A 27,741-nucleotide genomic window follows, 5' to 3' on the forward strand; every position below is an offset into this window, starting at 1 on the left:
GGGGGGGCTAGGTGCGGGGCAGGCTGCACATCTCGCAGTGCTCCGTGCCCGGCTGGTTCATGAAGGTGCAGTGCTGGCAGGCCCACATGGCCGCCGAGACGGCGTGGGGCGACCCCCCCATGGCACCGTACTCCTGCAGGCCGGGGAGCTGCACGCCGACCGTGCCTGCGGGGAGAAAAAAACAAAAAAACAAAAAAAAAATGGTGAGAAACAAGAAGAGGGGCTGGGGGCTGCTCCCAGGTGGGCGCAGGGCTCAACCACCCCGCACCGAGCGCCGAAAACCCCACAAAGACCCCAGCCCTGCTCCCCCAGCCCCGCTCGGAGCAGGGATGCTGCCCGCAGCCCCTTCCCACTGCTCTCCGTGTGGCCACGCAGCACGGGATCAGCTTTCCTCGTGCCCGAGGGGTGAGGGGGCACGGCCCCGAGCCCCCTTCTTACTGCAGAGCTGCTCGATGGTGGCCCACTGCTCCGATTTCTTCCAGGTCTGGGCGAGCTCCTCGTTCTTGGTTCTCACGGCTTCCAGCAACAAGCTGATGCTGTCCTGGAAGCCACAAACAAACAAAAGGGGAAAAATCAGCACCGGGCACTCCTCCTGCCCTCCTCCACCACTCACACCACGCCAGAGCTGCGAGCGAGCCGCCAGCCCTTCCTAAAAGGTCTCTGGAATCACACGAGTGATGTTTCTTGGCAGGGAGCAAGACGGAGCTCAACCCCTCTGCTCCCCCCGGCGTGCAGACACCCCCCCAGCACCCAAATCCTTCTCCTCCCTGCTCCGGGAGGGCTGCGGCTGAGCCCATTTCCCAGCAGGGTGCAAACTTTTCCAAACCACGGTGCCCCGGAGAGCGCCGTGCCCGGCCCCAGCCCGATCTCCAGCCGCCCAGGGTCAGCCCAGCTGCCCCGCAGATGCTCGGTCCCTGGCGCCCACGAGGCCTCTGGCAAACACATGGCTCGTTTCGCTGGCACGCCGCCCCACACGGCAAGGTCTCGGGGTGCAAATGTGAACCGGGGGCCAGGGCAGGCGCCCAGCCACCGGTGCCAGGCCAAGAGAGCAGAGCTGGGGGCCTCGCGGAGGTGTGGGGGGGCTCTGGTCTCGTTCTCGTTCCAACAGGGATTTCTGATTCCGAGATTTTGTTATAATTATTATTATTTTTTAAACGTTTCCAGCTCTCTGAGCCGCGGCCAAGCTGGCTCCATGCAGCCTGTGGCCATGCGAACAGCCGCCACCCCCTCGCTGCTCCAAGTGGTGCTCGGAGAGCTCTCGGGCCAGCCGGGGGCTTCGCTTTCACTTCTTGAACTCTCTGCTGGAAGGGCAGCCGGGAAGAACAGGCACTGGGCCAGCTGCACGTCCTGCCTGGCTGCAGGAACCCGGCCTGGGGCCGTGTCCGGGGCTGTGGTGGTGTCCTCAGGACACCAGGGGACATCGGGGGACACTGAGGGCAGGGCTGGCGGCGCTGACACGGCCGTTCCCTCCCGTTACGTACCCGCAGAGGCATGACCTCGTTCGTGACCAGGAAGAGGAGCAGATGGAAATCAGAAATGATGTCTAGGAAAACGGAGGAAGTGTTCTGGGACAGGTACGTGGCCAAGCTGTGGAAGTCCTGCGGAGACAGGGAGGTAATAAAAAAAAGGTCACTTTTCCCCCTGCGTCGTAACTCTGTTTTCAGCTCCACCACCAGACACTAAGGTTCCCCTTTTGAGCAAAAATCACCCAAATCACCCCCCGGGCTGGTTGGCTGGGTTTCAGCCAAGAGCTTCCAAGGGAGAGGACCTTTGGGTCCGCGCTGCCCCTCCGACCCAAGCACCAAACCACCCCAGCCCACGAAGGGCTGCGCCCAGCCCCAGGAGGCGCTGGGCAGGGGCTGTCAGCTCAACGCAAAGCCCAGTCCCCGAGGAAAAAAAAGAGGTGGATGAGGGCAAAGCAGCCCCTTCTTCCCCAGCTGCCTCCTCCCTGCTCTCCAACAGACGAGGGTGATGAGCAGCCGACCTCTCCCAGCCTGTCAGCGCCGCGCCGGGCAGCGGCCCTCCTCCTGTGCTTGTTTTTGGAGGAAGTCTTTGACATCTTTGGCACAGGCTCTTAAGAGGAGCTAGCTGTTGCTGCTTTAAAGCCACTCAGGCCTTCTGTGCGCTGGCAAAACCCCGTGCACGCCTCGGGCTGTCCGGCAGCTGCCTCTGCTCAAGGCTACGGGCCTCTTGGGCAAGAGGTCGCGGCGTTTGCAGCAGCAGTGAAGGAATAGCGCTGCCGGAGCTGCTTCAAGAGACCCTGCTCCTGTCACCGGTGGGTCCTGTCCTGTCTGTGGGGCTGGAGTGGCTCCCCACCTCCCCGGGTTATCTGGCAGAGCACAGGCAGGAGCTCAGCACCGGGGAGCAGCGTTCCCAGCCCCTCATCTGCACGCAGACGCTGCGCAGAGCAGGAAGGGGTTTGGCAAACGCCGGGCTGAGGCAGGGAGGGGTGATCTCAGGGCACGACTGCAGCTGTCCTCGGGCAGCCTTTAGAGAGGGAAAGGGGAGCAGATGATGCCTCTGCGTGAGGTGGTTTTGGTGTCGAGTGCTTACCTGAGTTTCTCCCAGCACATCGCGGTTCTCGATGGGAAATGGGTTTTGAGAGATAGAAAAAGTGTAGACTGGATCCTTGGGGAAAGTCGTGGTGATCTGGAAATCCAAGAAAGGGCGATCAGAGCACTGAGAGCAGGAGAGGCAAAAGGGACACGGGAAGAAAGGCTGCTGAGAGCTGAGAGCAGGCAGGGCTCAGCCGGGAAGGCAATCCCAGCATGGATCTTCTGATGGCTTTTAACATTTCAAGGTTTATTCCAACCAGCACAACCCCAGCTCCTGGCAGCCACTTTGAATGGAGCTGTGGGAAATTCACTGAGCTCAAAGCACCACGAAATGGTGCTGCAGGGAGAGTCCCCTTTGTGAAGCTCCCCGGGGCGCAGCAGCTCCCACCACAGCTCTGCCCCGCGCTGGGAGCTGCTGCTTGGGGACACCCCGGGGGTCTCCTTAGCACCTGGGGGGGCACAGCACAGCCCCTGACCAGGATGGGGACACAGGGGCTGTGTTCTGGGCTGGGCTGGGCGCTCAGAGAACAGCTCTGCCCCTCATTTAACAGGCTGTGCCCCTGCTTGGGGTGCACCTTGCCTCCTGCCAACACCCTGCACCCAGTGGTTACACCACCCTGCACCCACCTTCCTCCAGAGGTGCCTGGGTGCAGCAGCAGCCAGTGACTGACATTTCCACCAGCCCTCACTCCGGGGGCTTCAGAGCTCTGCTGTCAGTCACTCTGCCCTGACAGAGGCTCTCTGTAGGCAGAAATACCTGCCGGTGCAGCATTAACTTGAATAATGCCACTTTTTTAAGAAAAAAAGAGACAAAACAAGGTGCTTTTCACTCAGAAACGCAGCTTTCCAGACTGCCCCTAACTGCGTGTTCCATCAATCTGTTTTCATCTTAATTACACCCCAGGTAGCCCGGAAGCAGATGCCTTTACTGCTTGAGTAATAAATACGTTCCAGAGCCTCCGGCTGGCACGGGGCGTCGGGGGGACCTGCACCACGGGCCCCTTGTCCTGAACACGGCGTTTCCCCAGCTGGCACGTCGCCCTACCAGCCCGAGGGCTCCAAAATTGGGCAGTTTGTGGGCTCGCAGGTTGTGTGCTTGAGGCAAGAGCAAGGGGGAAGCCTCTGGGCTGCCAGCTTCCCTGCGCCGCGGGGCAGCGCCTGTGCCAGGGGCAGCTGGGCCAGACCAGTTGCTTCGGGAGGATTTAATCGTTATTGGCACCGCCTCCGACTCCGGCAGCATCATCTGTCATCTGAATTATTTGCTTCCCTGCCTTCCACGCACCGTAACACTTCCCTTCCGAGCCAAAAGGGCAGAGCCGTGCCACAGGGCCTGGCAGGGCTCGCTCGGGGGCAGGCGGTGGCCCTGCTCCAGCCAAGCCCCGTGCTCTGTCTTGTCCTCCCTCCCCCAGGAAAAGGCATTTTTGGAGCAGCAACCCGGTCTGCTGAGTCACTACAAGGAGCTGGAGTCTTAATTGCTGCTAAGACAGACAATGGGAGCTTTCTAATGAGCTCCCCTGTCAGGTGGTGCCCAGCACACGTATCCGTGGGGCTGGCTGCTTCCCCTGCCGGATGGCTCCGTGCCACCTCCACGCAGTGATAAGAGCAGGCAGGGCCTTCCCGGGCAGCAAACCTCTGCACCACTGCATGCTGCTCCCCACGAGCACTGCAATCACCCCGGGGCACTGCAATCACCCCAGGGCACACTGCTCCTGCGCCTCTGCGCTAGGAATTCCTCTCCGCAGAGGTAAAAGAGGAGAGGAGCAGAGCCCGTCCCACAACTCAGCTCCGGTGTGAATTCCAGAGGTGGGTGAGGAAGCTCATTTTGTCCCCACCACCTCTGGCTGCTGTCAAAGTGCAGCAGCTACTTACATCTATGATCAGGTACTCGACTGGGAGCGGGCGAGCCAGCTGGGTGATCTCGTTGCCAAACTTGTCTATGTCCTGGAAGAAGAAGAAGAAGAAGAAGAAGAAGAGGAGCGTTAATGCCCGGTGCAGAACAGTGTGAAGCAGGAGGGACGCTGCCCCGGACACTTGTGTTGGAGCTTGGGGATTTTCAGGATGTAGGAAAGAACCTGCTGGCACCACACCGTGTGCTGGGGTCAGGGCAGAGCTGCCCAGCTCCCTGCAGCTCCCCGAGGTTTGAGCCCTCTGCAGCTCTAAGCCACTCACCCATCCTCCTGTGAGCCAAGGGAGTGTTTTGGGACAAACACAGCACCTTGCTCTTGTTTTGCCTCTGCCATCACCACCAGAGAGACGGCCAGCATTATCTGAGCAGAGTAAAGGCCACTTAAGGTGCAGAATTGTCATAGAAGAAAGGGAGAGCTCCACATCTGCGTCCTCAGCCAAGGCAAACCCGACTTTCTGCAGACCTGGCCACGAGTCCCTGCTCTGACCACTCGAGTCCTGCTCGGGAACTGGCAATCCAGGCATTTCCTCCTGCAGACCTGAAGGGCCAGCACACTGCAGCGCGCAAACTTGTTTGGCTTTGCCAGGCGAATTGAACATAAAGTTTAATTATGGAGAAAAATGGCCAGCATATGTTCATTAATCACAAAATGACAATTAGACGTGATTTATGTCAAACACGCCGAGTTCAAACACAGCTTCAGAAATAAATTCATAAGAAGTGACACTTTTCATTAAAGATTCTGTAAGAGGGGGTTGTATTCTCTCCCTAAATCATCACTTAACATGTTATAAATCATTCATCGGGCCCCATATAAATTACACGCCCATAATTCCCGATCAGAGACCCTACATAAAAGTTTGCATTGAGCGAGCGGGGTCCCAGCAGCCGGAGGCAGACCCGAGGCTGCTGAGACCCACGGGCACCCCGACACCCACGGGGGCTTTTGGGGAGCTCTGCGAGCAGCCACGAGCTGCGGATTTGGGGCAGCACCCCTCGGGATGAGCCGGCGAGTGATGGAGCCACGCGCTTTGGGACGAGCTGCCCGTGGCTGACAGCCTCCCCTGGCGAGCTGTGTTTTTCCCTATTTTTACACCGCCCCCCCCTGCTATCAGCATTTCTCAGCCCCGCTGTTATTTACGCAGCTCAGGTATGCGTCGAGGCAGCCAGCACCCTGCTCTCACGCCCCGCTCTCCCGCTGCACCCCACCGGACACGGCCCGAGCAGGCTGCAGCTCGCTGCCCTGCTCCAGGCAACAGCCCCCCCCCTTCCACGAGCCCCCTCCCCACCTCCACCCCGAGCAGCCCCTGTCCCCAGGAACGGCTCCCTTTGTAGGAATCTACCTTCCAGTCTTTGAAGCTCCTTTTAAAAGCAAGCCCGATAAGGATCTCTTCTCCTTGAACATGACAGGTTGTTGGCCCCGTGGTTATTTCAGCAACAAGCCTGGTGGCTTGTGGCCTCAGATCTCTCTGGCTCTGACAGGAGCAGCAGGAGACGTGGAGCCTTTTCAGAGAGATCACAGGGCCTGCGAGCTAACCTGCTTCTAGATCGCAGCGATACCGCAAGAGTCAGGAATCAAATCCAATCAAACCAAATCGGCTTCCCAAACACAATCCTGCCCCTGCAAGAAAGAACCTGCAACAACTCACACATAATTAGCCCATCTGGAATTCATTTTCAAATCTAATTAAGTTCTAATATGCAGAAACATTTTTCCAGCACCTGTTCTCTTTAATCTCCGCCTCTGGGGATTTCCATGTTAAATGCCTCCTTTTTAATGTCACGCTGCCGAGGCCTTCGAGACACGCACGGCACAGTTAGCGCCGCGCTGCAGCCTCGCTGCCCCCGGCTCAGAGGGTCTCGACGCGTCCAGACCCTGCCACAAACCCCCCCCTTGCCCACGCCGGCGCTCTCCTGCAGCCCCCCGTGCACCGTTTTATTAGGCAATTACGTTTTAAAGGTCCTAACAAACGTCAAGCTGGGAGGGAGACATCCTCATCCTGCGTTTGGCCGCGGAGCACGAGGTGCTGTGCCGCCGTGCCTCGCACCCCCAGAGCCCCCCGGCCACCAACATGCTCCGTTAAGGGAGGGCAGGAAGCGGTTAACGGAGGCACAGCTATCTGGCACCTGGACAGAAATCAGGCAGCACGGCCCCCCCCGGAGGATCCGGACAATGAATCATCCCGAAGACAGGAGCAAACTGCAGATTGCATCAGGCGCTGCGATGGGAGCCTTCGAAACCGCTGGTTGGAGGCAGAAAATGATGGGATCGGGCAGAGGTGGTCCTGGGGGGCTTCTGTATCTCCAAGAGGAGGGCGATGGCAGCTGGCACGGGGCTGAGCAGCCCTGGCTCTGGGTGCTAAGAGAGCCTGGAGCCACTTTTCCCTCTGCTGCTGTCCGGGAGCTGCACCGGGCTCACCCTCACCCAGACAGGCAGCCGACGACGTGCAGAAACGAAGCGACTTTTCTCCGAGTAAGCAACAGGTCAGGGAGAGTTGAAGCCCTTCTCAGGAGACTCCCCGTGAGCTAATCGAGCATCCTCCTCCCCGGAGCAGCTGGGACATTTAAGGCTAGGAAGGCTTTTCCAGCCCAGCACAAGCTCTGGGCGGAGGCCAGGCAGGGGAAGTCCGTGGCTGCTGGTGAGAGCTCCCTGCAGAGGTCTCTGTGCAGCCTGGCTATTGCATCCTGCCCGGGAAGAGGATTTCAAAGTGCAGGGGCAGAAGCAACGCGTGCCACGAGGGGGACAGCGTGGCTGAGAGCAGCTGGGGCTCCGCATCCCGTTTGGTCACTGCCCGGGCCAGATGGGAGCACATTTGTTCACGAAGACGTCTGGTCGGACACAGCCTCGAGTGTTGTAAAGCAAAAATGCTCTTGCCGGACCCCGTGGGGGCAAAGGGCTCTTTCACAACACTGGTGCCATTGTGAAGGGTTCTTGTCTTACAGCATCCCGAAGAAATGCTGGGGAATAGCGAGGCAGCTGTAAAATGCAACTCGCCGCACGGATGAGATCTTCGTGTTTGCTCTGTGCTGGGGTAAACAACTGCAGGAAGAGCCAAAGCCTTTCCCAGTCCCCAAATCCGATTGTTGAGACATTTCAAAGGGTTGTAAAACACAGCAATCCTCCTTCCTGCTCTGTTTGGGCTGCGGGAGCAGAGTTTGGCCCCGCTGAAGCTATAGACCCAGCAGAGTGGGAGCAGGGAGCGTGCAGGCAGCGCGCTGCTGGGCACAGGCAGCCTGACGAGAAGGATCAGACCCGACTGAGGCACTGAGCAAGCAATTTCAGCTCTGGGTAATCATCCCACAGGTTGGAAGTTACATTCTTAGCAAGATTGAAATCAATATGGTTGTTTTTTTTAGAGCCAGACGGATGAAGGAGGTAACTGCTGAAGGGCAGAAGGCACAGAAAACGTCCGTGTGTCATTCAGCCGGGCTCTCCCTCGCCCAGCTGGGAAACAAGGCGGAGTGCTCACTGCAACATCCTCGTCTTTGCCTGCAAGCAGAGGGCTGCCCCTGCTTCTGCCCCTGTGCCTTGACACCAGCAACTCCTTCGTGAGTCTCCTCGCACCGAGCTTGCCATGCAGCACGTGCTGCTTGTGCAACGCCCAGCCTGGGAACGGCGCTGCGCCGTGACGCTTGGCAGGCAACCCGGGAGGTGAGGGGGATGTCTTCATCCTTCTGGCTGATCTTACCTGGAGGGGCGTCTCTCAGAGGGAAGCAACTTGTACTCGCCGGTCCCCAAAGCCCTCGACTTTCACGCTAGAGCAGAGCTCCAGCCTTCACAAGCCAGGAAAGCAAAGGCTGCGTGCGGAAAGCACGGGCTGCCAATTCCACTGGGGTGGTTCCTCCGAGCAGCAGGGCTAGTGGCCAACGTAAAGAGAATGGTAAAGACATACAGAAATCACAAGGCTAGAGGCTCAGGAAAAATGCCTCATCCTGGCAGGACAACGCTGGTGCCATCAGTTTTCCTGTTTCCACGGGAGAAAAGCCCACCCCTGCCACCACGCCACCGAGTCACATTCAGCAGAAGGGCTGCAGCCCCAGGGTTGTAGAAGCCCCCGCTTCCACTCTGCAAACACAAAGTGGTGCAAAACATGCAAGAATGGCTCGCTGCCTGAAGATCGATGTCCTTTTATTTCCTGGCAGCTGTCTGCGTGCACTGAAGCCCCTGAAGCTGCAGCTCTCCTACCCCTTCCCCATCGGGGGGCATTTCCTAGCAGTCACTGCTTGGTACCAGCAGGCAGAGAACCACCTCTGAGCAGCGTGACTGAAGCACTGCTGCTGGTGTGCACTGCACCGTACAGACATCAGCACCTCTGCTATCTGCAGGGGTGGAGGCGAACCTACTCCCTTTACCCTGCTACAGGAGACACACGAGTTCAAGAGATTTTTTCTTCTTGCATCTGGATGCAAAGTTGTGCTATAAATACATCCGTGCTAGACCAGCGCTGACCTTCTGGTTTGCATCCAATTATAATAAATTTGTACAGCCCCTTTCATCCTAAAAGGCTTTTCAAATGAATATTTGCACGTAACGTTGAAATGTATCTGGGGATTTCTCTCCCTCTACACCAGTGGGAGCTTCTCAGCCCGACACAAAACGCAGCAACTGGCCAAAAGTGCAGCTTTCTGCCCAAAAACAGATGTGGGGAGACAGCACAGGGGGGAACCCCCCACATCAAGGACTGGGGTGAAAGCTGCTCAGCTCCTGCAGTTTTGACAGAGAAAGGGGAAGAAGGGTGCTGCACCACAAACCAGATGGCCGTAAGCATGCGGCCAAGCAGCGGACTCCTGCTCCTCGCAGTGTATTTAACCAGTGCTTTGACACCATCGCTGTCACCAACCCAGTAACCATGAGGTAGTGTCTCTGACCTCAAGCCTTGCACATTTAATGAGACCCCAAAGGTTTTCCAAGCCAGGAGTGACTAAGCTTTCCATTGATTTAAGAACATTCCAAAAAAAAATAAATAATAATAATAATTAGGAGATCCTACAGCCAAACACGTTTAAGGCTGGGGGACAATCACACCCGCCAGAGCAGTCCTCAGGCCTTGCTCGAGCACATCATGAAAAAGGCAATTAGGGAGAGAAGTTATAAAACACGAACTAAGCTGCAGCCCGACCCAGTGAATCAGTGGCTGATGGAAATTTCCAGAGAAGGCTGGAGCCATCAGCGTGCGTTTTGTTTATCTCCCTGCTTCAGATTACGAATCGCAGGGAAGACCTTGGGGGGAACACCCACCGGCTTCCTGCTCCCGAACACCCAGGGTGGCCCACATGTGGGACCCAGACCTGCGGGACCTCCTGCGGGGCTGCACCCCGATGTGGCACGGCGCGGGCTCCCGCGGAGCAGGACCACAGCACGCCAGGAGGTGAAGTCATCTCCGCACTCCAGGCCAACCATTGCACAACCCAGCCCCGCTGCATCTCCAACGGACCCGGCTTATCAGCTCCTAGCAGCGAGCTGTCTGCGTGCCGAGGGAAAAGGTGAGGGTTTTAGCTGCTTTTCCCCAGAGGACGGATCGCTCTCAAACGTTGGATTTAGCCAAAAGGTCCTCCTCGTTTTCAGGTGGGGTTAAAACAACCCAACAGCGCGGCATCAAGGGGTAGAGGGGGAAGAGTCTTGTGGGGTAATTCACCCAGGCTGGCATCTATCAGTCTCAGGCTCGGGCAGTGCAAGAGCATCCTGACAAGCTCCTTTCCTGCTGATGGCGCACAGCGTGCTCGTTTCAGTTGTCTCAAACAATGGCAGCTCTGCATATCCTGTACTGCTCAGCAGACAGCTTTAATACAGATGGCAGGAGCGCTGCAGGCTGAGCAGGCTTTGAATATCAGACACAGACAAGAGTGAGATAACTAACTGGGGTGATGGATGGCTAATTAGCTGGCAAGCAGTGCCATTAATTAATTCCCCTGTCCTTGCTCACAGGGCACCAACATACACAAGTTTGAGCAGCGGTGCCATTAGCCTCCACGGAGATCCTGTCCCCAAGTTTCTAACTCAGCCCCGCAGATACTGGAGGTCTGAAGATCTGCAGAAACAACTGCCAAGTGAACAATGACAGTCCATTCATCACGAAAACTGTACCGAGAACTGCAGCAGGCCAGACACCAGCAGTGCTCTAGCATGACACTTCAATAGGAGCGTTCTGGATGCACGCAGGATGCAGCTATCCCTCACTGCCCTCACTGGGCACAGGCAGGAGCCCCAGTGCTAGGGAGGAACACCAGGGACGCCTTTGGGCCCTGCCACTGCTCTGGAAGCCTTCTCACCCTCCTTTTGTTGCAGAGAAGCACGCACAAGGCTCTTTCTCCTCTTGCTGCATGAGCTACGCTAACTTTTGGTGCATCTGCTACCCAGTCGGTGCCTGTCGGCGTGTCACACACGAGCAAATCCCCAGCACTGCGTAAGGAACCCGCTGCTTTTGCTGTGCTGTTTGTGCTAGCACACATCGCACAACCGTGGAGGAAGCTGGGGGTTAAAATCAACAGAGAGCCACGGCAGATTCAGCCAACAAATACAGAAGAGGAGGTGAATTCAGAGCACTTGCTATGGGCTCTCAGCGGATCGCCGCAGCCCTTATTTAGAAGCTGGATCGCCAATGGCTACTGCAGCACTGGAAACCCTAACAGCACTTTTACGAGGGGGAAATGGAGCTTATGCAATTACTTTGCAGACATGTGGTGAACGGTTACTACTGAAAATAGTTCAGACCTCAAAGACATCCTTTCCTGAGCTGGCCATGCCGATTTCCAGGCACGCAGCAGAGCTGTTTTCGCAGCTCCCCCACCCACGAGCACGCAGCGCTTACCTTATAGAACACATCAGGCACATACTGCTCGCTGCTGGACTCCTTAGCGTAGCCCAGCTCTGGTGCATCTCGGCAGGGCAGCAAACACTCATCCCGAACCAGCGCCATGCACTGGTTGGAGACCTGGTACCCCTCGAAGTGAACCTGGTTGTCGGGACCACCTGCAAGAGAAGAGCCCGGGTCAGAGCTGCGCAGGAGAGAGATTTGCTCGGAGAGGCACGGCTCAAAGGGCTCTGTAAGACACGACGGTGCTTGTGACAGTGAAGAATGGTGAGAAGACAGTGCCTGTGCTGCTGCACGGGGAGCATTTCTAGTCAGGAGTTCTCCACGTAGTTAGCAACGTGCACTTCTCAGCACTATTTTCACACCTCGCCTAATGGGACAGCGAGAGCACTTTGCCAGGAGCTTAAACAAAGCCAAGCTGCCCTCTTGGAAAGCTCCCGACAGCATCCACCCCAGCACCCTGCAGGTATCCTCTCTCTTCCAAAACATAAACCAGGCACACAACTCCTGCAAGCCTGTTTTATTTCCAGTGTACCACGAGCTGCGGAGTCAGGGTTTGTCACCTAGCAATGTCAGGCATAAGAAGAAAAAGTGTTTTCTCAGCCCATAATGGATGGCTCGGTGGAAATCTGACATGGAAAGTGGAAATTAAGACCCTGGCTCACTGATAGATCACATGTTTGGCGCTTTAATTTGGATAATGTAAGCAACATCGGGTCATATGTCATTAGAATACAACTGGAAAGAGAAGATACAGACAGATGGTAGGAAAACATTACGATTTCCAAACCTAGGAATTCAGGAGGGGAGAGGAATTAATCCATGTAGAGGATTTAAAGGCAAAGTTGATGCAAACTATCCAATTATATTTATACTGCACAAAAGGAAGGAATCAAGTGTCTAAATAGAAACCTGATGGGCTGATATAACAGAAGAGAATGAAATTATCTGGAAGAGAAAAGAGGAAATATTCGTTTTCTTCCCTTTGATCTCTAACCTCAATCACTCACTGCTCCAGAACAAACACTCCTAGAAATTAAACATAGACCAAGACATGGGGGAAGGCCTAAACAAAGCTAGCTATCATTTTCTCAGTAAAACACCCTTGTTTAAAAAATAAAAAAAAATAATAAATTAAATTAAAAAGAGTGAGCGAGACGCACATTTATTTATAATGAAAGATTGATGCGTTTAGCACTCTGGAATGCAGGGGCAGCTGTCTAATTGCACGAGCTCGTTAACCGAAAGACAGCGTTTTCGCTGAAAAACGCTCCAAGAACACTTACAAAACCTGGGCTCAGAAAGGCAGCACAATATCACACTTTCAGTTTTTATATTGGATGCTGTTTGGAAGTCATGTTTTTGTTGTTGTTTTTTTTTTTTTTCATTGTGCTAAATAGACCCAGAACCCAGCGTATCTGCTCCAGGGAAATTTTAAATGAATACACGTGTCATCCCATGAAGAACAGCAGATTGAACTCCTAATGCTACAACTCTCCCAGCATGTGCCAGCATCGCCCCTCGCGGCCCAGGCAGCACAAACTATTCCACAGTGCCTCTGGAGACTTGCTGTGAAAATGGCTAAAATCCGAGGTGACAAAGCAAAGCATTGTGCAGGCTTCTCCGTTTTATTCAGGCAAACAAAAAAGGCTTCCACGCACGGCAGAGCAGAGAATCCTCCGCGAGGGTTTCCCTGACAGCAGCACAAGGGAGATAAAGGACCCTCCTTTATGCTGAACCACCCAGAGTAACTTTCAGGATCTGGATTGCTGTGGTTCTGCGCTGCCGCTTTCAGGAAACAGAATTTGGAACTTAAAGACTTGAAACAGAAAAGCAATCAGCAGCTATTCCCCTGGCTGCAGGCAAAAAATACTTTCTGTATCAGAGAGGTGGGTGCTCCAGGTACGAGCCTCAACTAAATTTCCTGCAGGGGACAGGGTAAATAGTTGAAGAGAAGACATCACAGGGAACAGAACAACAAAAAAAAAAAGGTATTTTACTTGATGGAACAAGGCAAAACCCTCGTTAAATAGGACAGATGGGGACCAGGACGTTCAACTTCCTCTAGCAGAGCTGCGTATTCTACTTCTGTTAACAAAAGATAATTCGAGTGTAATCAAGAGACGCGGGCGAGCTGAGGCCAGTTTATACCTGTAGCCACAACTGTGACAAACTTGGATCCAAAGTGACCATCTGGAGAAAGGCGACAGATGTTGGGCTGCTGGTTCTGAAAGTTTCCAGCTGTGATGCACTCTTCTGCACTTAGATAATACGTGTCCTGAGGGAAGAGCAGAGATGTCAATAGAAAGGACAACACGATGTAGCCGGGACCTATTTCCCTGGTCTGCGGCCAAAGAAAACTACCAACACCCTAGTAAAACATGCTTTCATAGAAAGCTGATGCAGAGACCGGGAAAAGAATGTGACTTATCACTCCTCCAGCCCCGAGCGTGGCTTTCGCCAGAAGGACTGTCCCACTTTCGGTTCCACCCACCTTCACACACTGGTTTTGTTACGGGGTTTCGTTTTCTAAAGGGCTGCCGCCGATTTTAGAATTACAGGAAACTGCGAGGTCAACGCCTGAGCGCCCAAACCACGCACCTCGCAAAGCCCAGCCCACAGGAACATCCTCCTGCTGAATCACTTTTGCTCGCTGAATTTGCATCTCTCACAAACCCATTCTCTCCACTCGACTAACTTTTCTTAAACCACGAGCACAACTTTCTTAAAAGCAGGGTGGGAGAAGGGCTGCAGGCAGCTTTGCCTGCTATCCAAGCAGCTTCAAACCCCCTAACAGTGCTCTTGGAGCTCCAGCTCCTTGTCCTTCAGCAGCTTCTAAAAACCACATTTCACAAGAATTCCGGTCCCAGTGTCACCTCCAGCCCTGTCTCACTCAGTGCCCCGTTTGGCAGCATCAGCATTTAGGTGATTACACAAACCCTCAGTATCAGCAGCAGCAATCAGGGACACACTCGAGTCTCACCTTGTTCCTGCTGTACCGAACAGTCCCTTTCCGCGTGTCTTCAGAGACCAGGTCAGTAAATATCCAGCCAACCTATAAGGCAGCGTTACGGAGAAAGTTGCTTTAAGAAAGAAAAAAAAAAAAAAAAAAAAAGAAAAACCCCAAACCCACAGAAGAGAGCTTATACATTTTCTCCTAGCAGGACAAGATGTTCTTGGCTCCTCGCACAGCCCTGCGAGGGCCTGCTGCATGCTGCCTGAAGGAAATGGCTCTCCCAGCTGTGCCGGGCTCATTTGAATACGATTTCCAGGAGCAGCATGCCAGCTGGCCGGCCGGGGGCACCTGCAGCTTTATGTTTCACTATGGAATATTTTTTCATGGAAAGATCTGGAGGCTGCAAGAGGCCTCTCAGCCGCTACTCCTCCCACCCACAGCAAAAAGCATTTCCTATCGAGCATTCAGAGCAAAGCGGCATCCGAAGCGCCAGCAGATGACAAAGCAGCTCACATGATCTCATTTTGAAGCTCGCAGTCACTAGCTAAGATAAAGCTCGTGTGCTCCCACTGGAGTATGATTCATTCCAAATCAGCCTGCCCCGTTCCAAAAAACACATTCCTGCTTTTTGCATTGTTTGCACATAGGAGCAGAGATGTGTACACACACACACACACCGCTGCATGAACCCTTCTCCACACACGTGCTAAAAACAGATCTCAGCAGCCTCCTCGTGACCAGCTCCCGGAGCATTAACCCTTCAGAGGGAGAACTGCTGATTCAGGTTCCTGGCGGAGCCCAGAAAGACAAAAATCTGCAACCAGCAGCGAGCTGCACGTTAAATCACTCTGATGAAAAATGTCTGATGTGAGAAGCAAAGGGAAAGCGTGGAAATAAATAACACACACAGAAGCTTTGCTCCAGACACTGGCAAGAGGCTGAAGATCTTATCTTCAGAGAACAAAAGATCTCACCACAGATGTTTATAGTCTACCGTACCGAGTCTTTTCTGATTTGTGTTTTCTTTAGCAAGTCAATTCTTGTTTGTGTACGTCTCATTCCTGGCATTCACATGATACCAAAAGATTTCCCAAAGCAGAAAACATCAGTACAGGTTTGAGAGATGTCAGCAAACCGAGATCCCAGTGCCCATACATCCTGATTGGGCTACTGACAGGCTGCGGGCACAAGGAGAAGGGAGGACCGAGGCTCAGCTGCTGCAGGACCTGCACCCCTAATCGAGGTCCAGATCAACTCCCTGCTGCCTGCCTGAGCAGCAACACGAGGCAGGACCCACAGATGGGAATAAAAATCAAGCAGGAGCCTCTGCTCCTGGAAGTGGAGCACAGATTCTGTCAAAAGGAAGAACAAACTCAGAAGGCAACTTCAGCTACATCTGTGCCCAATTAGCACTCACTGGGAAGATGCTACCAGGAATGGCTCCTATCAGAGGAGAAATAAAGGGAAAATTGTGTTTCTATTTCTTTGCTATTCCCTTTGATGTCATTCATGACAGAGGACTGCTGACTGCAGCTGAACAGCTCTGATGTATGCTCATGCTCAGTAAAATGCTCTTTTATTTATTTTTTTTTAATACCCGAGAGCATATGAGCTACTGACACTTATGCTAGATTTGAAATGTGCCCAAACGATCTCGAATAACCCTGTGGAGCTGAAGAGAACTGCCAAGGACTTTCTTCATATGCAAAAACGTGTGACACCCAACAGCATCCTAACCTTTCTCAGTCCAAGCTTGGCAGCAATCTCATCCACAACCTCTGCTTTTGGATCTTCCAGGATCTCCAGGCTGTTCTGTGTACCAATCTGCAGCAAAAGAAAAAAAAAAAAATCTTGCTAGTAAAACAGAACTGGAAAAACCACAGCACCCTTAGCCATCAACAGGAGCGAGGCAGAGGATGGAAGCAGGGTTACGGGTTTTCCCTTCAGCACTAGCACTGATTTTCACCCCAGAGACCTCCTTTACTCACAGACCCATCCTGCAGGAGCTCTTCAGATAAGCCTGCAAACCGTGTTGGGGTTTATGAATGAAAGACCCTTGCTCAGCACTTACAAACAGGCTATCGCCGTCTCTGAGCGCTTTGGAAAAGGCGAGGGATTATAAAATGTTCCAAAGCTCTGTTCAACCTGCCAGTTCTGTACTCCTGCTCTGTTTGTTTGAGTCTTTGAGCCGCACCGAGGCAGAAGTCCAGTGAATCCGAGAGCCCACACCCAGGCCTTCCCCCCACGTTCTGGAAAACACGACTCCATCTGGGTGCGTTTCAGAGGCGAGCTTTCTCGTGTGGGGAGATGCTCTGCCAAGAAGCACAGCAGAGACTGCTTGCCAGGAGAGCAAAAGCTTCCTCGCTTTTCCTGTGCGCAGCTAAAACACATGAACTTCCAAAGCACGGGCTTAACAGAGATACTGAAACACAGAGGGCATGGCTGCACTGATACTTGAAATAACTGGAAGAGTTTATAAAAGGTTTGCAGTCCTGCTCTCAAACACATAATCCTGAATATCCATGTATTTTTTCTAAGGATAATTTTTTGCATTTTACTCTAGCAACTTTGCAAAAACCAAGAGGAAGAAAACACATAATCCACAGAATTCCCCCACCACAACACATTCACATACCGAGGGTCTGCACTCATAGAAGTGACTCTGCTCAGCAGAGAAGAAGCCAACAGGCAAACTCAGACTCAAACCAAGCCTTGCGTTAAGGGCAGAGTGGCTTTTCACATCTGCCAGCTCCATTTTCAGCTCTGTAACTCCGAGTTCAGCTTTTGGGCTTGCTGCGAGGCCAGGCACCAGGGGACCCGCTCTGGCTGGAGCCCATGGGATGAGGTTGGTGGAGCCTGAGCGCGGCGCCGCGCGGTGCCTTGCACCATCTAGCGGGGACTCGTGGCCGCTCCTGCCTGTCCTGGAGCCAGCAGCAGGCAGCTCTGAGGTCTCCAATCTTATCCTCCACCCCTCAATCAAGGTGGCAGACTTTATTTGTCTAATTAAGCTGCTTTAACTATTCCCGGACAGCTGATAAGAAATCGAAGCAAGGGCCAACTTTTTTTTTTTTTTTCCTGCTATAGAATTTGTTTTAAGGACTGTTCTGTACCATAACCTTGGAAACCCAGTCATCAAGGAAAACATAACAAGTGAAACCCACTGTTCTGAAGCCTCCCGAGCTTTAAATCATCCAAGCACAGAGTAATGTAAAAGAAAATATAAGAGTAATAAAAAGCTAATCTGGGTTTTAAAACTCTTTCAGAGGCAATAACCAGCAGTGACGACGGCGCACAGCACGGCGTAAATCACAACTCCTTTTTCATGGGACTGTTTTCCTCACGGAGCTGCAGTTGGAAATAACTCGAGAGGTTTCCCAAACAGAAAAGTGTTTGTGTTCCCTGATTACGAGTCGACAGCGAGGCCAGGGCGCAGGGCTCGTGTTACCTGTGGGGGTTCGTAGATGGCAGCGACCTCGGCCCGGATCCCCAGAGGGATGTCTTTGTGCTCCGTGTACCGGCCATACAAATACCCAAGATGTTGGTTTCCTGTCTTCCGCCAGAAGTCTAGGAAGCGATCTGCAATTGTGTGGTTCTCAAACATGATGTTGTCAACATGCCTGTATTTCTGTTCGACAAAGTTCAAGCGTCAGGGCCATCCTCAACTAGGTCGGGTCCCTTTGCCTATCGCCAAACCCTTCCCCCGAGGCCCCCAGCAGCACAGGACGCTCGCCACCCCTCACAGCTGAACCCTGCCAGGAGCAGGGAACGCCGGCTCCCTCCCTGTCCCACACCACTCTGCCTCAGTTTCCCCATCCAGCACCTCTCCCTGCCCAGCACGCAGAATTCAGCACGGGCTGGGCTGCGGGGAAGCGCTGCGCATCCCCCAAATCCCCCCTGAGCTTGGTGTCCTGACTAGGGCCCTCATCCCACGAACTTTTGCAGCTAGAAGAGACAGTGAAATTTGAGCAGAAACAAGAAGAAACAGCGGGTGGGCCCTTGGATCCCATGAGGAAAGAGAGTGGAGATTCTTTGCTAGTGGTGCCAGCTCAGATGTCCTTCCCATTAAGAGGAAACTGCTGAACCAGATAGATTCTGGAGTCCTTTTCTGCAAGGACTGAAGACCTTAACAGCCATTTCCCCAACAACTGCCAATACGCAAAGGCTTCCCGCTCCAAGTTGGCTGTTCTTGAAGTCATCTCTCCAAAAATAAAAGTCAAGACTCTTCCCAGCTCTAAGCTCAAGGGCCCCTGCGAGCACTGTCTCACCTGCCTATTGAGAGTGATGGCACTTGGCTGACACTTTGTACAAATGCCTTCCGGCCAAGGAGGGTGCCCTTCACAGCCCGATTTGATCTTGCAGCTGATGTTTTCCAGGGCAACAAATTTCCCCCTGCAAGAAGGAACAGAGAAGGCTGCTGTTACCATGGTAAATGCTTCTGGGTCTCAAAAAAAAACCCCAAAACAAACAAAAACAAGTGGACAGAAAAATAATAGAGGAAGCAGGGCAGAGGAGACACGGTGCCACCGATGCTTTGCATCTTCCAAGGATCTCAAAGTGCCCCTGCAAACTCCTGGGGGATGCAGGAATTCTGCAAGTCCCCAGGTGACCTCTGCTGCCCACTTAGTGAGGCAGGTCAAGAGGCAGACACGTGCTCCCCAGCCCACCTCCTAATCAGGTACTCAAGCAAGAGAAGACAGAGAAAACTCATGGGATCCAGCTTAAATAATTGATGCAGCGCGTGGCAAGTAATAGATTATATCGCTAGGGCAAATTAAAGCTCCTTTCATGTGCACAAAGCTTCCTGTAAAGGGAAGTTCCTTTCAAATCAAAGTGTTATGGGCCTGAGCTACATCTCATGAAAACATTTAAAAATTCCCAACAGCATTTAGGAACGGGAGGGAGAAGGTTACATCCCCACATCATTTATTTAAAGGAGCTGCATTTCAGAAAAGGGTGGGTTCACCAACAGCACCAAAGGAGACTTCAGATCCTTCACAGAGCATGTGTGCCACAGCGAGGCATCAGAGGCTGAAACAAATCCTGCTTTCTGTGCCTCCTCTTTCTTCAGTGCTTATCTGGCCTGCGTCACCGCAGCATCCTCAACCCCATTAAGAGGCAGGGATGTCTTGTTTTCCCATTAGTAGGTGGTGATCCATGGCTCCACAAGAGAGGGTTTCTGAGAGCGCGTGGAGCATGGTGCAGAACAGAATCAGGCCCCGAGGAAGCTTCAGCAGCCTCAACGCCTCTCCACAAGGTTGAGACCCAGGCTTGGAGCTCGGTGTAATTAGGGAACCTCTTACCTTCCATCTGGCCTGCTCTCCCCCATCAGTAGTGTTCCTGGAAGCAATTAGTTTGCCACACGCGCAAAAAAATATCCACAACCAAAAAACGTATTTAAAAAAAATAAAAAAAGTGTGTTCTCCTCAGCTTGACATTCATAAGCTGTATCCAACATTAACTCCAGTGAGAACTGTGTGGGATTTATTTTTTTAAAAAACAAACAAAAAACCCCTACAACTAGATTCCCTCAAACACCGAGATTTTCTTACTTGTCTGCCCCTCCGGTCAGCTTCCTGATGTAGGCATGGAACGACATATGCTTCACAGGAGGTTCCAGATGGTTTAAATAATCCTCATCAAAAGGCTGCCAAAAACACCACACAAAGAAAAGCCAGGTCAGACACCTGTCTGATCATACATTGATCGCTCAACAAATGGATGTTCTAGATTCAACCCCACCGGCTCTCAATGTGGAAGCAATCAAGAAAATTTAGGCTCTTTTTCAAGGCAGCTACTACTGTGACAGAAACAGTGGGACTTTACAACAGCGAGTTTTATTATCGCCTCCTACTTTTATAACAGATTGGCTCCACAAATCAGAGCGAGCCTCAAAGGCAAAACGCTTTTTCCTTTCAATATGTAACAACAAACAAAAAGCCCAGCTGCTCAAATACGGCCAAAGAACTTCCAGAGCACACGGCAGGGAAGCAGGGGAACAGCCAGCCTGGCTCACAGAGACTTTTCAGGGATCACTGCTTCGTGCCATAAATTACACAGCTTAGCACGTTTGTAGGCGTCGCTAGCGCTGCCTGCAACCTGAATAATGTGTGGTTAAACTGGGAAGTGCTGGGCTGCGTGAAGAGAGGGGCTGAAACAAGAAGACCCGGGCAAGGGCGAAGAGGGAGGAAAATTGGAGCTGTGCTGCAGCACCTTCTGTTAAAACCATTACTGCAGAAAAACAGAGCGTTCACCAGGACAAAGCCAGGGTCACGAAGGAGCTTCAGCTGTCCTGGACGGGAGCCGGCACCTCTGCCTGCACACGGCAGGGCTCTGACTCAGAGCTGCCATCTCCGTGTGGGCAGCGCCACGAGGAAAAGCATTCAGACTGCAAGACACCGAGCCCAAGAGCTTCGGGTGACACGCTCCCGTGTGCCTTTCTGGGGGCTCTTACCTCTAGTGGTACACAGTGCACGCATTTACCCAGGGGGCCGTGGCGACACCTACGCAAAGAGAAACAGAATTAGCACAAGAAAGAAAAAGTTAACTTTTCTGACTTGTACAGTTTAACAATTTTGGTGTAAAAGCTCTGTAAAATCACATTACCCTGGGCAACCCCCCCACACCTATTAGGGGATATTACAGAGCCATCATCACAAAGTAATTTTGTGCATGGAGACAGCAACAGCTTGAGCTTAAATGTGAGAGTCCCAGGTCAAGATCAAACCCTCCCGATGTCCGTGCCACTGGCAAACAGCTCTGCTCCAAACAGCCACGTGAACCAGGGGCAGATCACAGCTTCTCAAGTTTTACGACCCCACGTTGAGGTTGTATTTCAATTCAGAGCATTTTAAACGCGTGTCACAGGGCCGGCCTGTGTAAATTCAACAAAAAGGCAACCAAAACATTCATCCTTTATCAGGCACCGAGGATGGTCTGGAACAAACAGGGGAGCATGTGTTTATCGGACAGACAAAGACCTGCTGGGTGAAGTTACAAAACAGCAGGGAAAGCATCTCCTTCCGAGGCAATCAATTTAAACCTAAAAAAGAACAAAAAGGCACCACGAAACCCTGCACCTCTGCCCCAGCACGAGGAACAGGTCAGTGCTAGTTTTCCCAAGAAGGCCTCTAGAGAGCAGTATGGATGTTGGCTCTTCTGAAGACGAGATGGATGGGATCCAGTTGCAGCATTGCTTTTAACAAAGTCTTGTGGCAGATAATGTACATAAAGGACCACTAAAGGCTGCTAATGCACTCCGCCGAACGCCAGCATCCCTTCATGTTTAGATTGATATGCACTCACAAATACAGGAACAAGCCCAGACACACACTTTTTATCATAAATATCCGCCACTGGGCTTTGGCTCCCTGCTAAGAACAATACCTTCATTTATTCTTTTGAAAAATGCGGTCAAGTTAAAGACAATGTTTTTGCCACGGAGCGGTGGGTTTCGCCTTTATTGTTTCAGTAATGTGACATTTCCCTCATTTATCATCAGCCTGAGAAGGTTAGATAGGATTTTCCCCGTGAAGGCTGCCTCCCTCCAAACTTCCTCGCTGCTGCAGCACCAAAGATAAACCACATGGAAGACGACACAATGGGGAAGGGTGAGCTCCTCTGTCTTAGAAAGAATTCCTGGGTGCCTTTAAAATTTTTTACTCAAGGAGCTACTTTGCAGAGGGGCCTAGCCCCAAGCCAACAACCAGCACAGCCGTCAGGCCAGGAGCCAACTGGGACGTTGTTAACAATGAGCCACAAAAAACAACCATCCAGACAGAGGCCATTTTAGCAGCATCAGTGCAGATTTATGGGGGTATTAAGTCACCATTGTATTATTGCTTGTACAAAAATACAAGCTGCTTTGTTTATCTAAGCCCCTCGCAGCTAAGGGCTTTGGCAAAGTTAAACTTCGCTGCGTTTCTGCGAGCAGAACGGACTCCCTGGTTTCAGAGAAAGGTTAAGAACAGCACGTGATGGAAAGGAAGCCAAAAACCGAGCGGAGGCAGGGACCCGAGTCCAAATTCCACGTCTCTGACACTGGATGAGGCTTCCACTCGTTCCCCTCACTTCTTTGTTTTTTCTTTATAGGGAGTGGCTGGATGTGAAGCCACAGAAGGGACACCTTGGTGACGTGCCTCACGCACAGCTCAGCGCTGCACGGAGCAGGGAGAGGCACGAGATCTCCGAGCCCTGCTCTGGCAGAGGAGCTGTTGGCGATTCACAAACCAAACCTTGCTGCTTTATCACCTCTCATGCGAGATGGGGACCTGGCCCTGCTGCTCTGCACGCCTGCCACCTCAGGACCAGCTAGGGGGGAGCCGCATGTTGGGACCAGATGGGACAGAAGCTAGCAGAGCCTTGGAAGCAGTGTGCCACACACGCAGCACGAGCCAGCACTTCCCCACGGCACCACCAGCTGCCAGGACATCCCGGGGAAGAATTCAAAGTATTCCTTTTAATCTGGAGCTCCAAACGTTTCAAGAGGACAAAATATACGATCGCAAGTCCCCGAACAGGGGGCCACCTTGATCAAAACAATAGATGCTCTGAACGAGTCCTTCCTGGCAAAGACCCTGGAATTTTGGTATCTGCTTCCTTCCTCAGCTCGCCAGAGCCTCCGCTTAACCTTGCAGGACAATGGCGAGAGCTGTTTTCCCTTGTGAACGTTTCAAAGGCAGCGAGGGATAAAGCAGAGGCTCGGGCAGCAGTTCCCAGAGCACGCTTCCTGGCTGCTGGTTTCGGGCAAGGTGTCACCGTCAGGGGAGGCGCAGACACGCCGGAGGAACAGCAGCCTGCATTACTTACAGCTGCTGGTCTCGATTTCGGTAAATCTTCCCGTCCTGTTTGATCAGATACTGGTCGATCTCATCCTCCACCACCTGGGGGGCCCCCGCAGGCCGCAAGCTTTGGGAGACAGAGGTGTCCATGGTCTCTGAGGAGGAGCCCGCTGGGCTCGAGGGGTAGAGAAACAGCATATCGCCGTGCCTGTGGGGGAGCAAGAACAACACGAGGGCGTCAGAGGAGCACGAGCCTTGCCTCCAGCCACGCTGGGGTGGGAAGCCAGGTGAGGAGCCTCACGCCGTGCTCAGGCAGCTGGAAAGGCTCCTGCTCTGCCCTCTCCACCATCCCCTTTCAACAGGGACTGAGCTATGCCAGATCTTCACCCTGATCACTTGAAGGAATCATCTCTTTTGCCCTACATAGTGTAGGAAAGGCTTTGTGCTCGGCTTGCTGCACGTTACAAACCACACCTGTGTCCACACGCACCTCCAGCACCTGCTTCTGGGTAGCAAAACCCCCCAAAACCATGGAGCAGTGTGTGATTTATCTCTGTCTGCAGGCAGATTAGTGAATGTGGCTCTCCTAGCCATTAGCTGCCTTCTTCTCCTGCTTCAGGTGTTCGCACAAAGACAACTTTTCGTCAGCAAAGACCAACAGAAAAGGAGGAAGGAAAAAGTAGAAGGAGCCCATGGAGAGAGGCAACAGCTCCACCAGGGGAAGGGGCTAACGTGGATCCTGCACACGTCGGCACAGCCCTCCCAGGGCAGCTGCCAGCGCTGGCACATTTAAGTGACAAGCTGCACACTGCTCTTATATTTTAAGTTGGAATAACATTATTCTTGACTTTAACAGAACAAAGTCATTCCCAACCAAACACAAGGTGCGTGCACCACGTGGCACCTCTGATCTCCCCAGGGACCTGGCTACGACAGGAACAGGAGAACAGGAACCCTGGCTTCTGCGCAGGGGATCATCAGGCTGGCACTGATGCAGGAAAAAAACCCCAAAGCGCAGCGTGAGCGAGGGCAGGGATGAGGGAGCTCGCTGCAGGCTGCAAAGGAGCAAAGAGCAGCCTGGTGCTGCCTCCCCACAAGCAAACAGAGGCAAGAAGAGAGCTCAGAAACGGCTGCCACAGCCCAACGCCTCGTCAGATTGCTCCCCCCCCATTTCTGCACGTCTGCCAGGCTCTCCTCTCCAAGTAGCTGCTGCTGAGTGACCTCTGAAAGCTGAGGCCTGCGGTAACGTGATAGCTCCTGCTGCTGCCCAGCTCGGGGGGGGGAGGAAAAGAGTTCAGACAGGCTGAGAGAAGAGGCACCCTGCTGTACAAAGCTCCCCCTGCACCCCCAGCGCTCCCTGTCAGGACTCACTTGATTTTCAGTAAGTTGAGGGATTTGTTTTGTGATGCTGTGATCTCTCCTGTCCTGTTTCTATTGGTGTAGACAGAAAACCCATTATTCCTGAAACCAAATTCTTTTGCAACCTGAAAGAGAAAGAATGGCAAAGTTTAAGATACCTCACACCCCGGGTCAGGTGCTGAAAGCTGCTCAGAGCAAGCGCTAAGTCCGGGGAACTTCTATTGCAAAAGCTTAGCTGAATTCATCCTCTTTTCTGAAGGCACAGGGTAACTGAGAAAAACAGAAAGACTCAGTAACACAAGCAGTTTGTTAAAAAAGCAACTGAAACAGAAAGTGATTCTCGCTCCTACGGCACAAATACAGCATAATACCTACATCTGGGCAAGCTGTAATGACTCAGGGGGAGGAACCATCCTCTGTTAGCCCAGTGTTCCCACTCCAGCCTTGCCAGCACGCACCACGCTGCTCTCATCTTCCTATGACCAGGATTTCTTGGCCCAGACCTTTGTCTCCAATGACAGACTTCAATGTTTTTGGAGGAGACAAATCTCACAGCCCTTCAACAAAAGGCTCCAGCTCCTAGCTCGACACTAACCATGATGTACCTGAGAGTTTACACGTTTATTATCCAACAGGACATGCTCCAAAAGACAAAGAGCCACGATCAAGGAGCCCCTTAGTCTGAAACGCGTTAAAATCCACGGCTGTTAACCTGCACAGATCTGTGGTGGAAGAGCAAAGCTGCAAACCCTCTACCAGGAAAGACACCCAAGCATTTCTTTTATTCAGCTCTGCACGAGGGTGCAGTTTTCCCCGATCAGCAGACAATTTCAGTGAGCACTGCTGCTTTTGTTCCAACGGTCGCTGCAAACACAATTGTTCCCTGCTCCCTCTGGCAACAGGAGCCCCTGAAACTCAGCAGCGTGTCCCAGAGGTTTTGAAAACAAAAAAACTTTTTCCTTGGGTGGGACTGTTCAGAGAGCAGTGGTATCTCTGACCCAGCCCCAAAATCCGTCAGGATTTTGCTTGGTCAGGAGGGGATCGCTGCTGTGGTCTGGGGGCAAGTGTAGAACAAATCAAGTGACCTAAAACCAGCAGAATGTCTGTCTGCTCCCCTTCCTCCTTGCAGGGGGAAAGGAAACCCAGCTGCCCAGAGCGGCCCTTCTCTTAGGAAGGAAAGAAATCCTCACCTGGGGGTTCCAGGATGGGAGGAAACAGAGAACTGCGAGCTGCAGCCACACCCAGCCTGACAGTTTGCTGTGTTCCTCACGCCTCGGGGTGGAAACCTGCCCCAGAGACGCTCAGCTCCCTTTCCAAACTCACCTTCGCCACCTGCCTGCTCTCTCCAGAACGATAATGGAAACCTGGCAGCATGCAAAACGCACCCAGATGGCATTCAAAGCACAAACGACGCAGCTGAATCACAACTGGATCGTGCTGAAGAGGCCAATGCCCCGCAGCAGCCTTTGGTTCCCAAACGGCTCCCTGAGCCGCTGGGAGAACACAAAACGTGCGTCCTGCCCCAGGAAAGCTCCTGCCCCAAGGATCCCAAATGAAAAGCTGAGAAGTTTTCCCCTTTCAATTGGCTATTTATCCCTCTGGAGTTACAACGAGGGATCTAGTTTTGGCTCTATCAATAAAAGCACTTTTCCACAGCTGGGCAAAGCACGTGCCGGGCTCGGCTACCTTCTTGAGGAACGTGGCCACGGTCTCGCGCTTGGTGGCCGTGATGCGCTTCACCCCGTCTGGAGACTGCACGCGGATGATCTGCGGGGAGAAGAGGACAGCCCCCGTTAGCTGCGGGGACACAGAGCCCACCACTCCAGCACAATTAATCCCCCCACACCGGCTTCTAACGCTGCTCCTCGTCAGAGCACAACCATGCCGGGCAGTAATTCCCTTCTGTGTGGCATTACACGCCCAAGGATTAATTACCCTAAGGGACGAGGCCCTGCGAGAAGCTAGCAGGGAAAATAAAACGCTAAAGCTGCTTTTTGTTTTGTCAGAGCTCTGCCCTCGGATGTGGAACCAAACTTTTAGGACAAGGGTGGATCAGAGCTGCTCCGGGAGGGACGCATCCAGCGCCACAACCACCGGCCGGACCGGTGCCGACGGGCTCCAACCCTCGTTAGTGGCGTGCAAATTGCATGGCTAATGAGGGGACGCAGAGAGGAACATCCTGCGTTGGTTTATAATGAAGAGACACGAAGCCAGGAAACGTTTTGTGTTGCTTTTGATGAAGTGTTAGGTTGGAAGTGGGGAAAAACGGCAACTTTGGGGGGTAAAATATAAAAATATACACAAAAATTGGGCGTAGATGCGGTAATAAAGGGCTGGGGAAGCAGTGAATGTAAATGCTGGTGTCCTCAAGCTCCCTGCTGCAGCCTTAAAGTCAGAAATGGGGGGAAAATGGCAAGTTTGAGGGATAAAATATAAAAATATCCACAAAATCCAGGCATGGGAGGTGGTAAAAAGGGCTGGGGAAGCAGTGAATGTGAACACCGGTGTCCTCATGTTCCCTGCTGCAGCCTTAAGTCAGAAGTGGGGGAAAAACGGCAACTTTGGTGTGGCGAAATATAAAAATATAAAGAAAAACTGGGCACGGAGGGTGGCAAAAAGGACCGGGGAAGCAGCGAACGTAAACACCACTGTCCTCACACTCCCTGCTTGAAGTTTAAAGCCAGAGATGAGGCAAAAACGGCAACTTTGGTGGGCGAAATATAAAAATATAACCAAAAACTGGGCACGGGAGGCGGTAAAAAGAGCCGGGGAAGCAGCGAACGTGAACGCTGCCCCCCGGGACCGGGCAGGACCCCCCTGAGGGGGCTGCCAGGGGGCAGAGGAAGGCCCCGGGGGCTCGGGGGAGGCCTCCCCTTGCTCCCCCCAACCCCCCCCCACCCCCGGGGCCTTCCCCGCCGCCCCCCCCCGGTTTTTGCTGCCTCATCGCCCCTCCCCCGCCGCCGGGCCCCACTCACGATCGTCTCCGCCATCTCGCCGCCCTCCGGGGCCCTCTCAGCGCTGCCCCCAGCGCCCCCCCCGCCGTGCCTTGAGGCCCAGGCCGGTTCCGTTCCCCTCCCCCCCCCGCTCCGCTCCCGCCGCCGCCGCCGCCGCCGCCCCCAGGGCCCGGTCCCGGCCCCGCCGCCGCTGCCGCCCGCTCCCCTCAGGCCTCCGGGCGGGTCCCAACCCCCGGCCCCCGCGTTCCGCCGCACAAAGGTTCCTAGGCGGGGCGGTCCGCCGCCACAGCGTTCCCCCATGGAGGGGCGGTGCAACCGCCTAACCCGCCCCCCCTCAACCACATCACCTATTTTTTCGTTCCGGATACAAACGGTCCCCCCTTCCTAATCTTCCTCCTCATCATCCTCCTCCTCCTCCTTTT

The 27,741-nt window shown here is 53.3% G+C and overlaps 1 protein-coding gene across 1 annotated transcript; it reads right to left on the minus strand.

The window, feature by feature from the left end:
• Positions 1-6: 6 nt before the first annotated feature.
• NPLOC4 (NPL4 homolog, ubiquitin recognition factor) lies at positions 7-27,459 on the minus strand. Its single transcript, XM_082774634.1, has 17 exons — positions 27,341-27,459; positions 26,052-26,132; positions 24,378-24,490; positions 23,035-23,214; positions 20,681-20,729; positions 19,779-19,873; positions 18,495-18,618; positions 17,675-17,854; positions 15,967-16,053; positions 14,257-14,328; positions 13,425-13,551; positions 11,271-11,431; positions 4,425-4,496; positions 2,554-2,649; positions 1,482-1,598; positions 439-541; positions 7-165 (listed from the first exon to the last, which is right to left on the minus strand). The coding sequence occupies exons 1-17, from the start codon at positions 27,353-27,355 to the stop codon at positions 8-10; spliced, it is 1,830 nt and encodes a 609-aa protein (XP_082630760.1). The 5' UTR covers positions 27,356-27,459; the 3' UTR covers position 7.
• Between the last annotated feature and the right edge of the window lie 282 nt (positions 27,460-27,741).

This window comes from Aythya marila, assembly GCF_965140915.1.
Source record: "Aythya marila genome assembly, chromosome: 18".
NCBI classification, from domain to species: domain Eukaryota; kingdom Metazoa; phylum Chordata; class Aves; order Anseriformes; family Anatidae; genus Aythya; species Aythya marila.

Bases quoted from the DNA above. Each gene is read 5' to 3' on its own strand.
- NPLOC4 (XM_082774634.1), bottom strand. The intron at 17,855-18,494 runs GTGAGACAGTGC...TTTGTCGAACAG, and splicing joins CCATCACTCTCAATAGGCAG to AAATACAGGCATGTTGACAA. The intron at 14,329-15,966 runs GTTAGGATGCTG...GCTGCCTTATAG, and splicing joins CCAAGCTTGGACTGAGAAAG to GTTGGCTGGATATTTACTGA.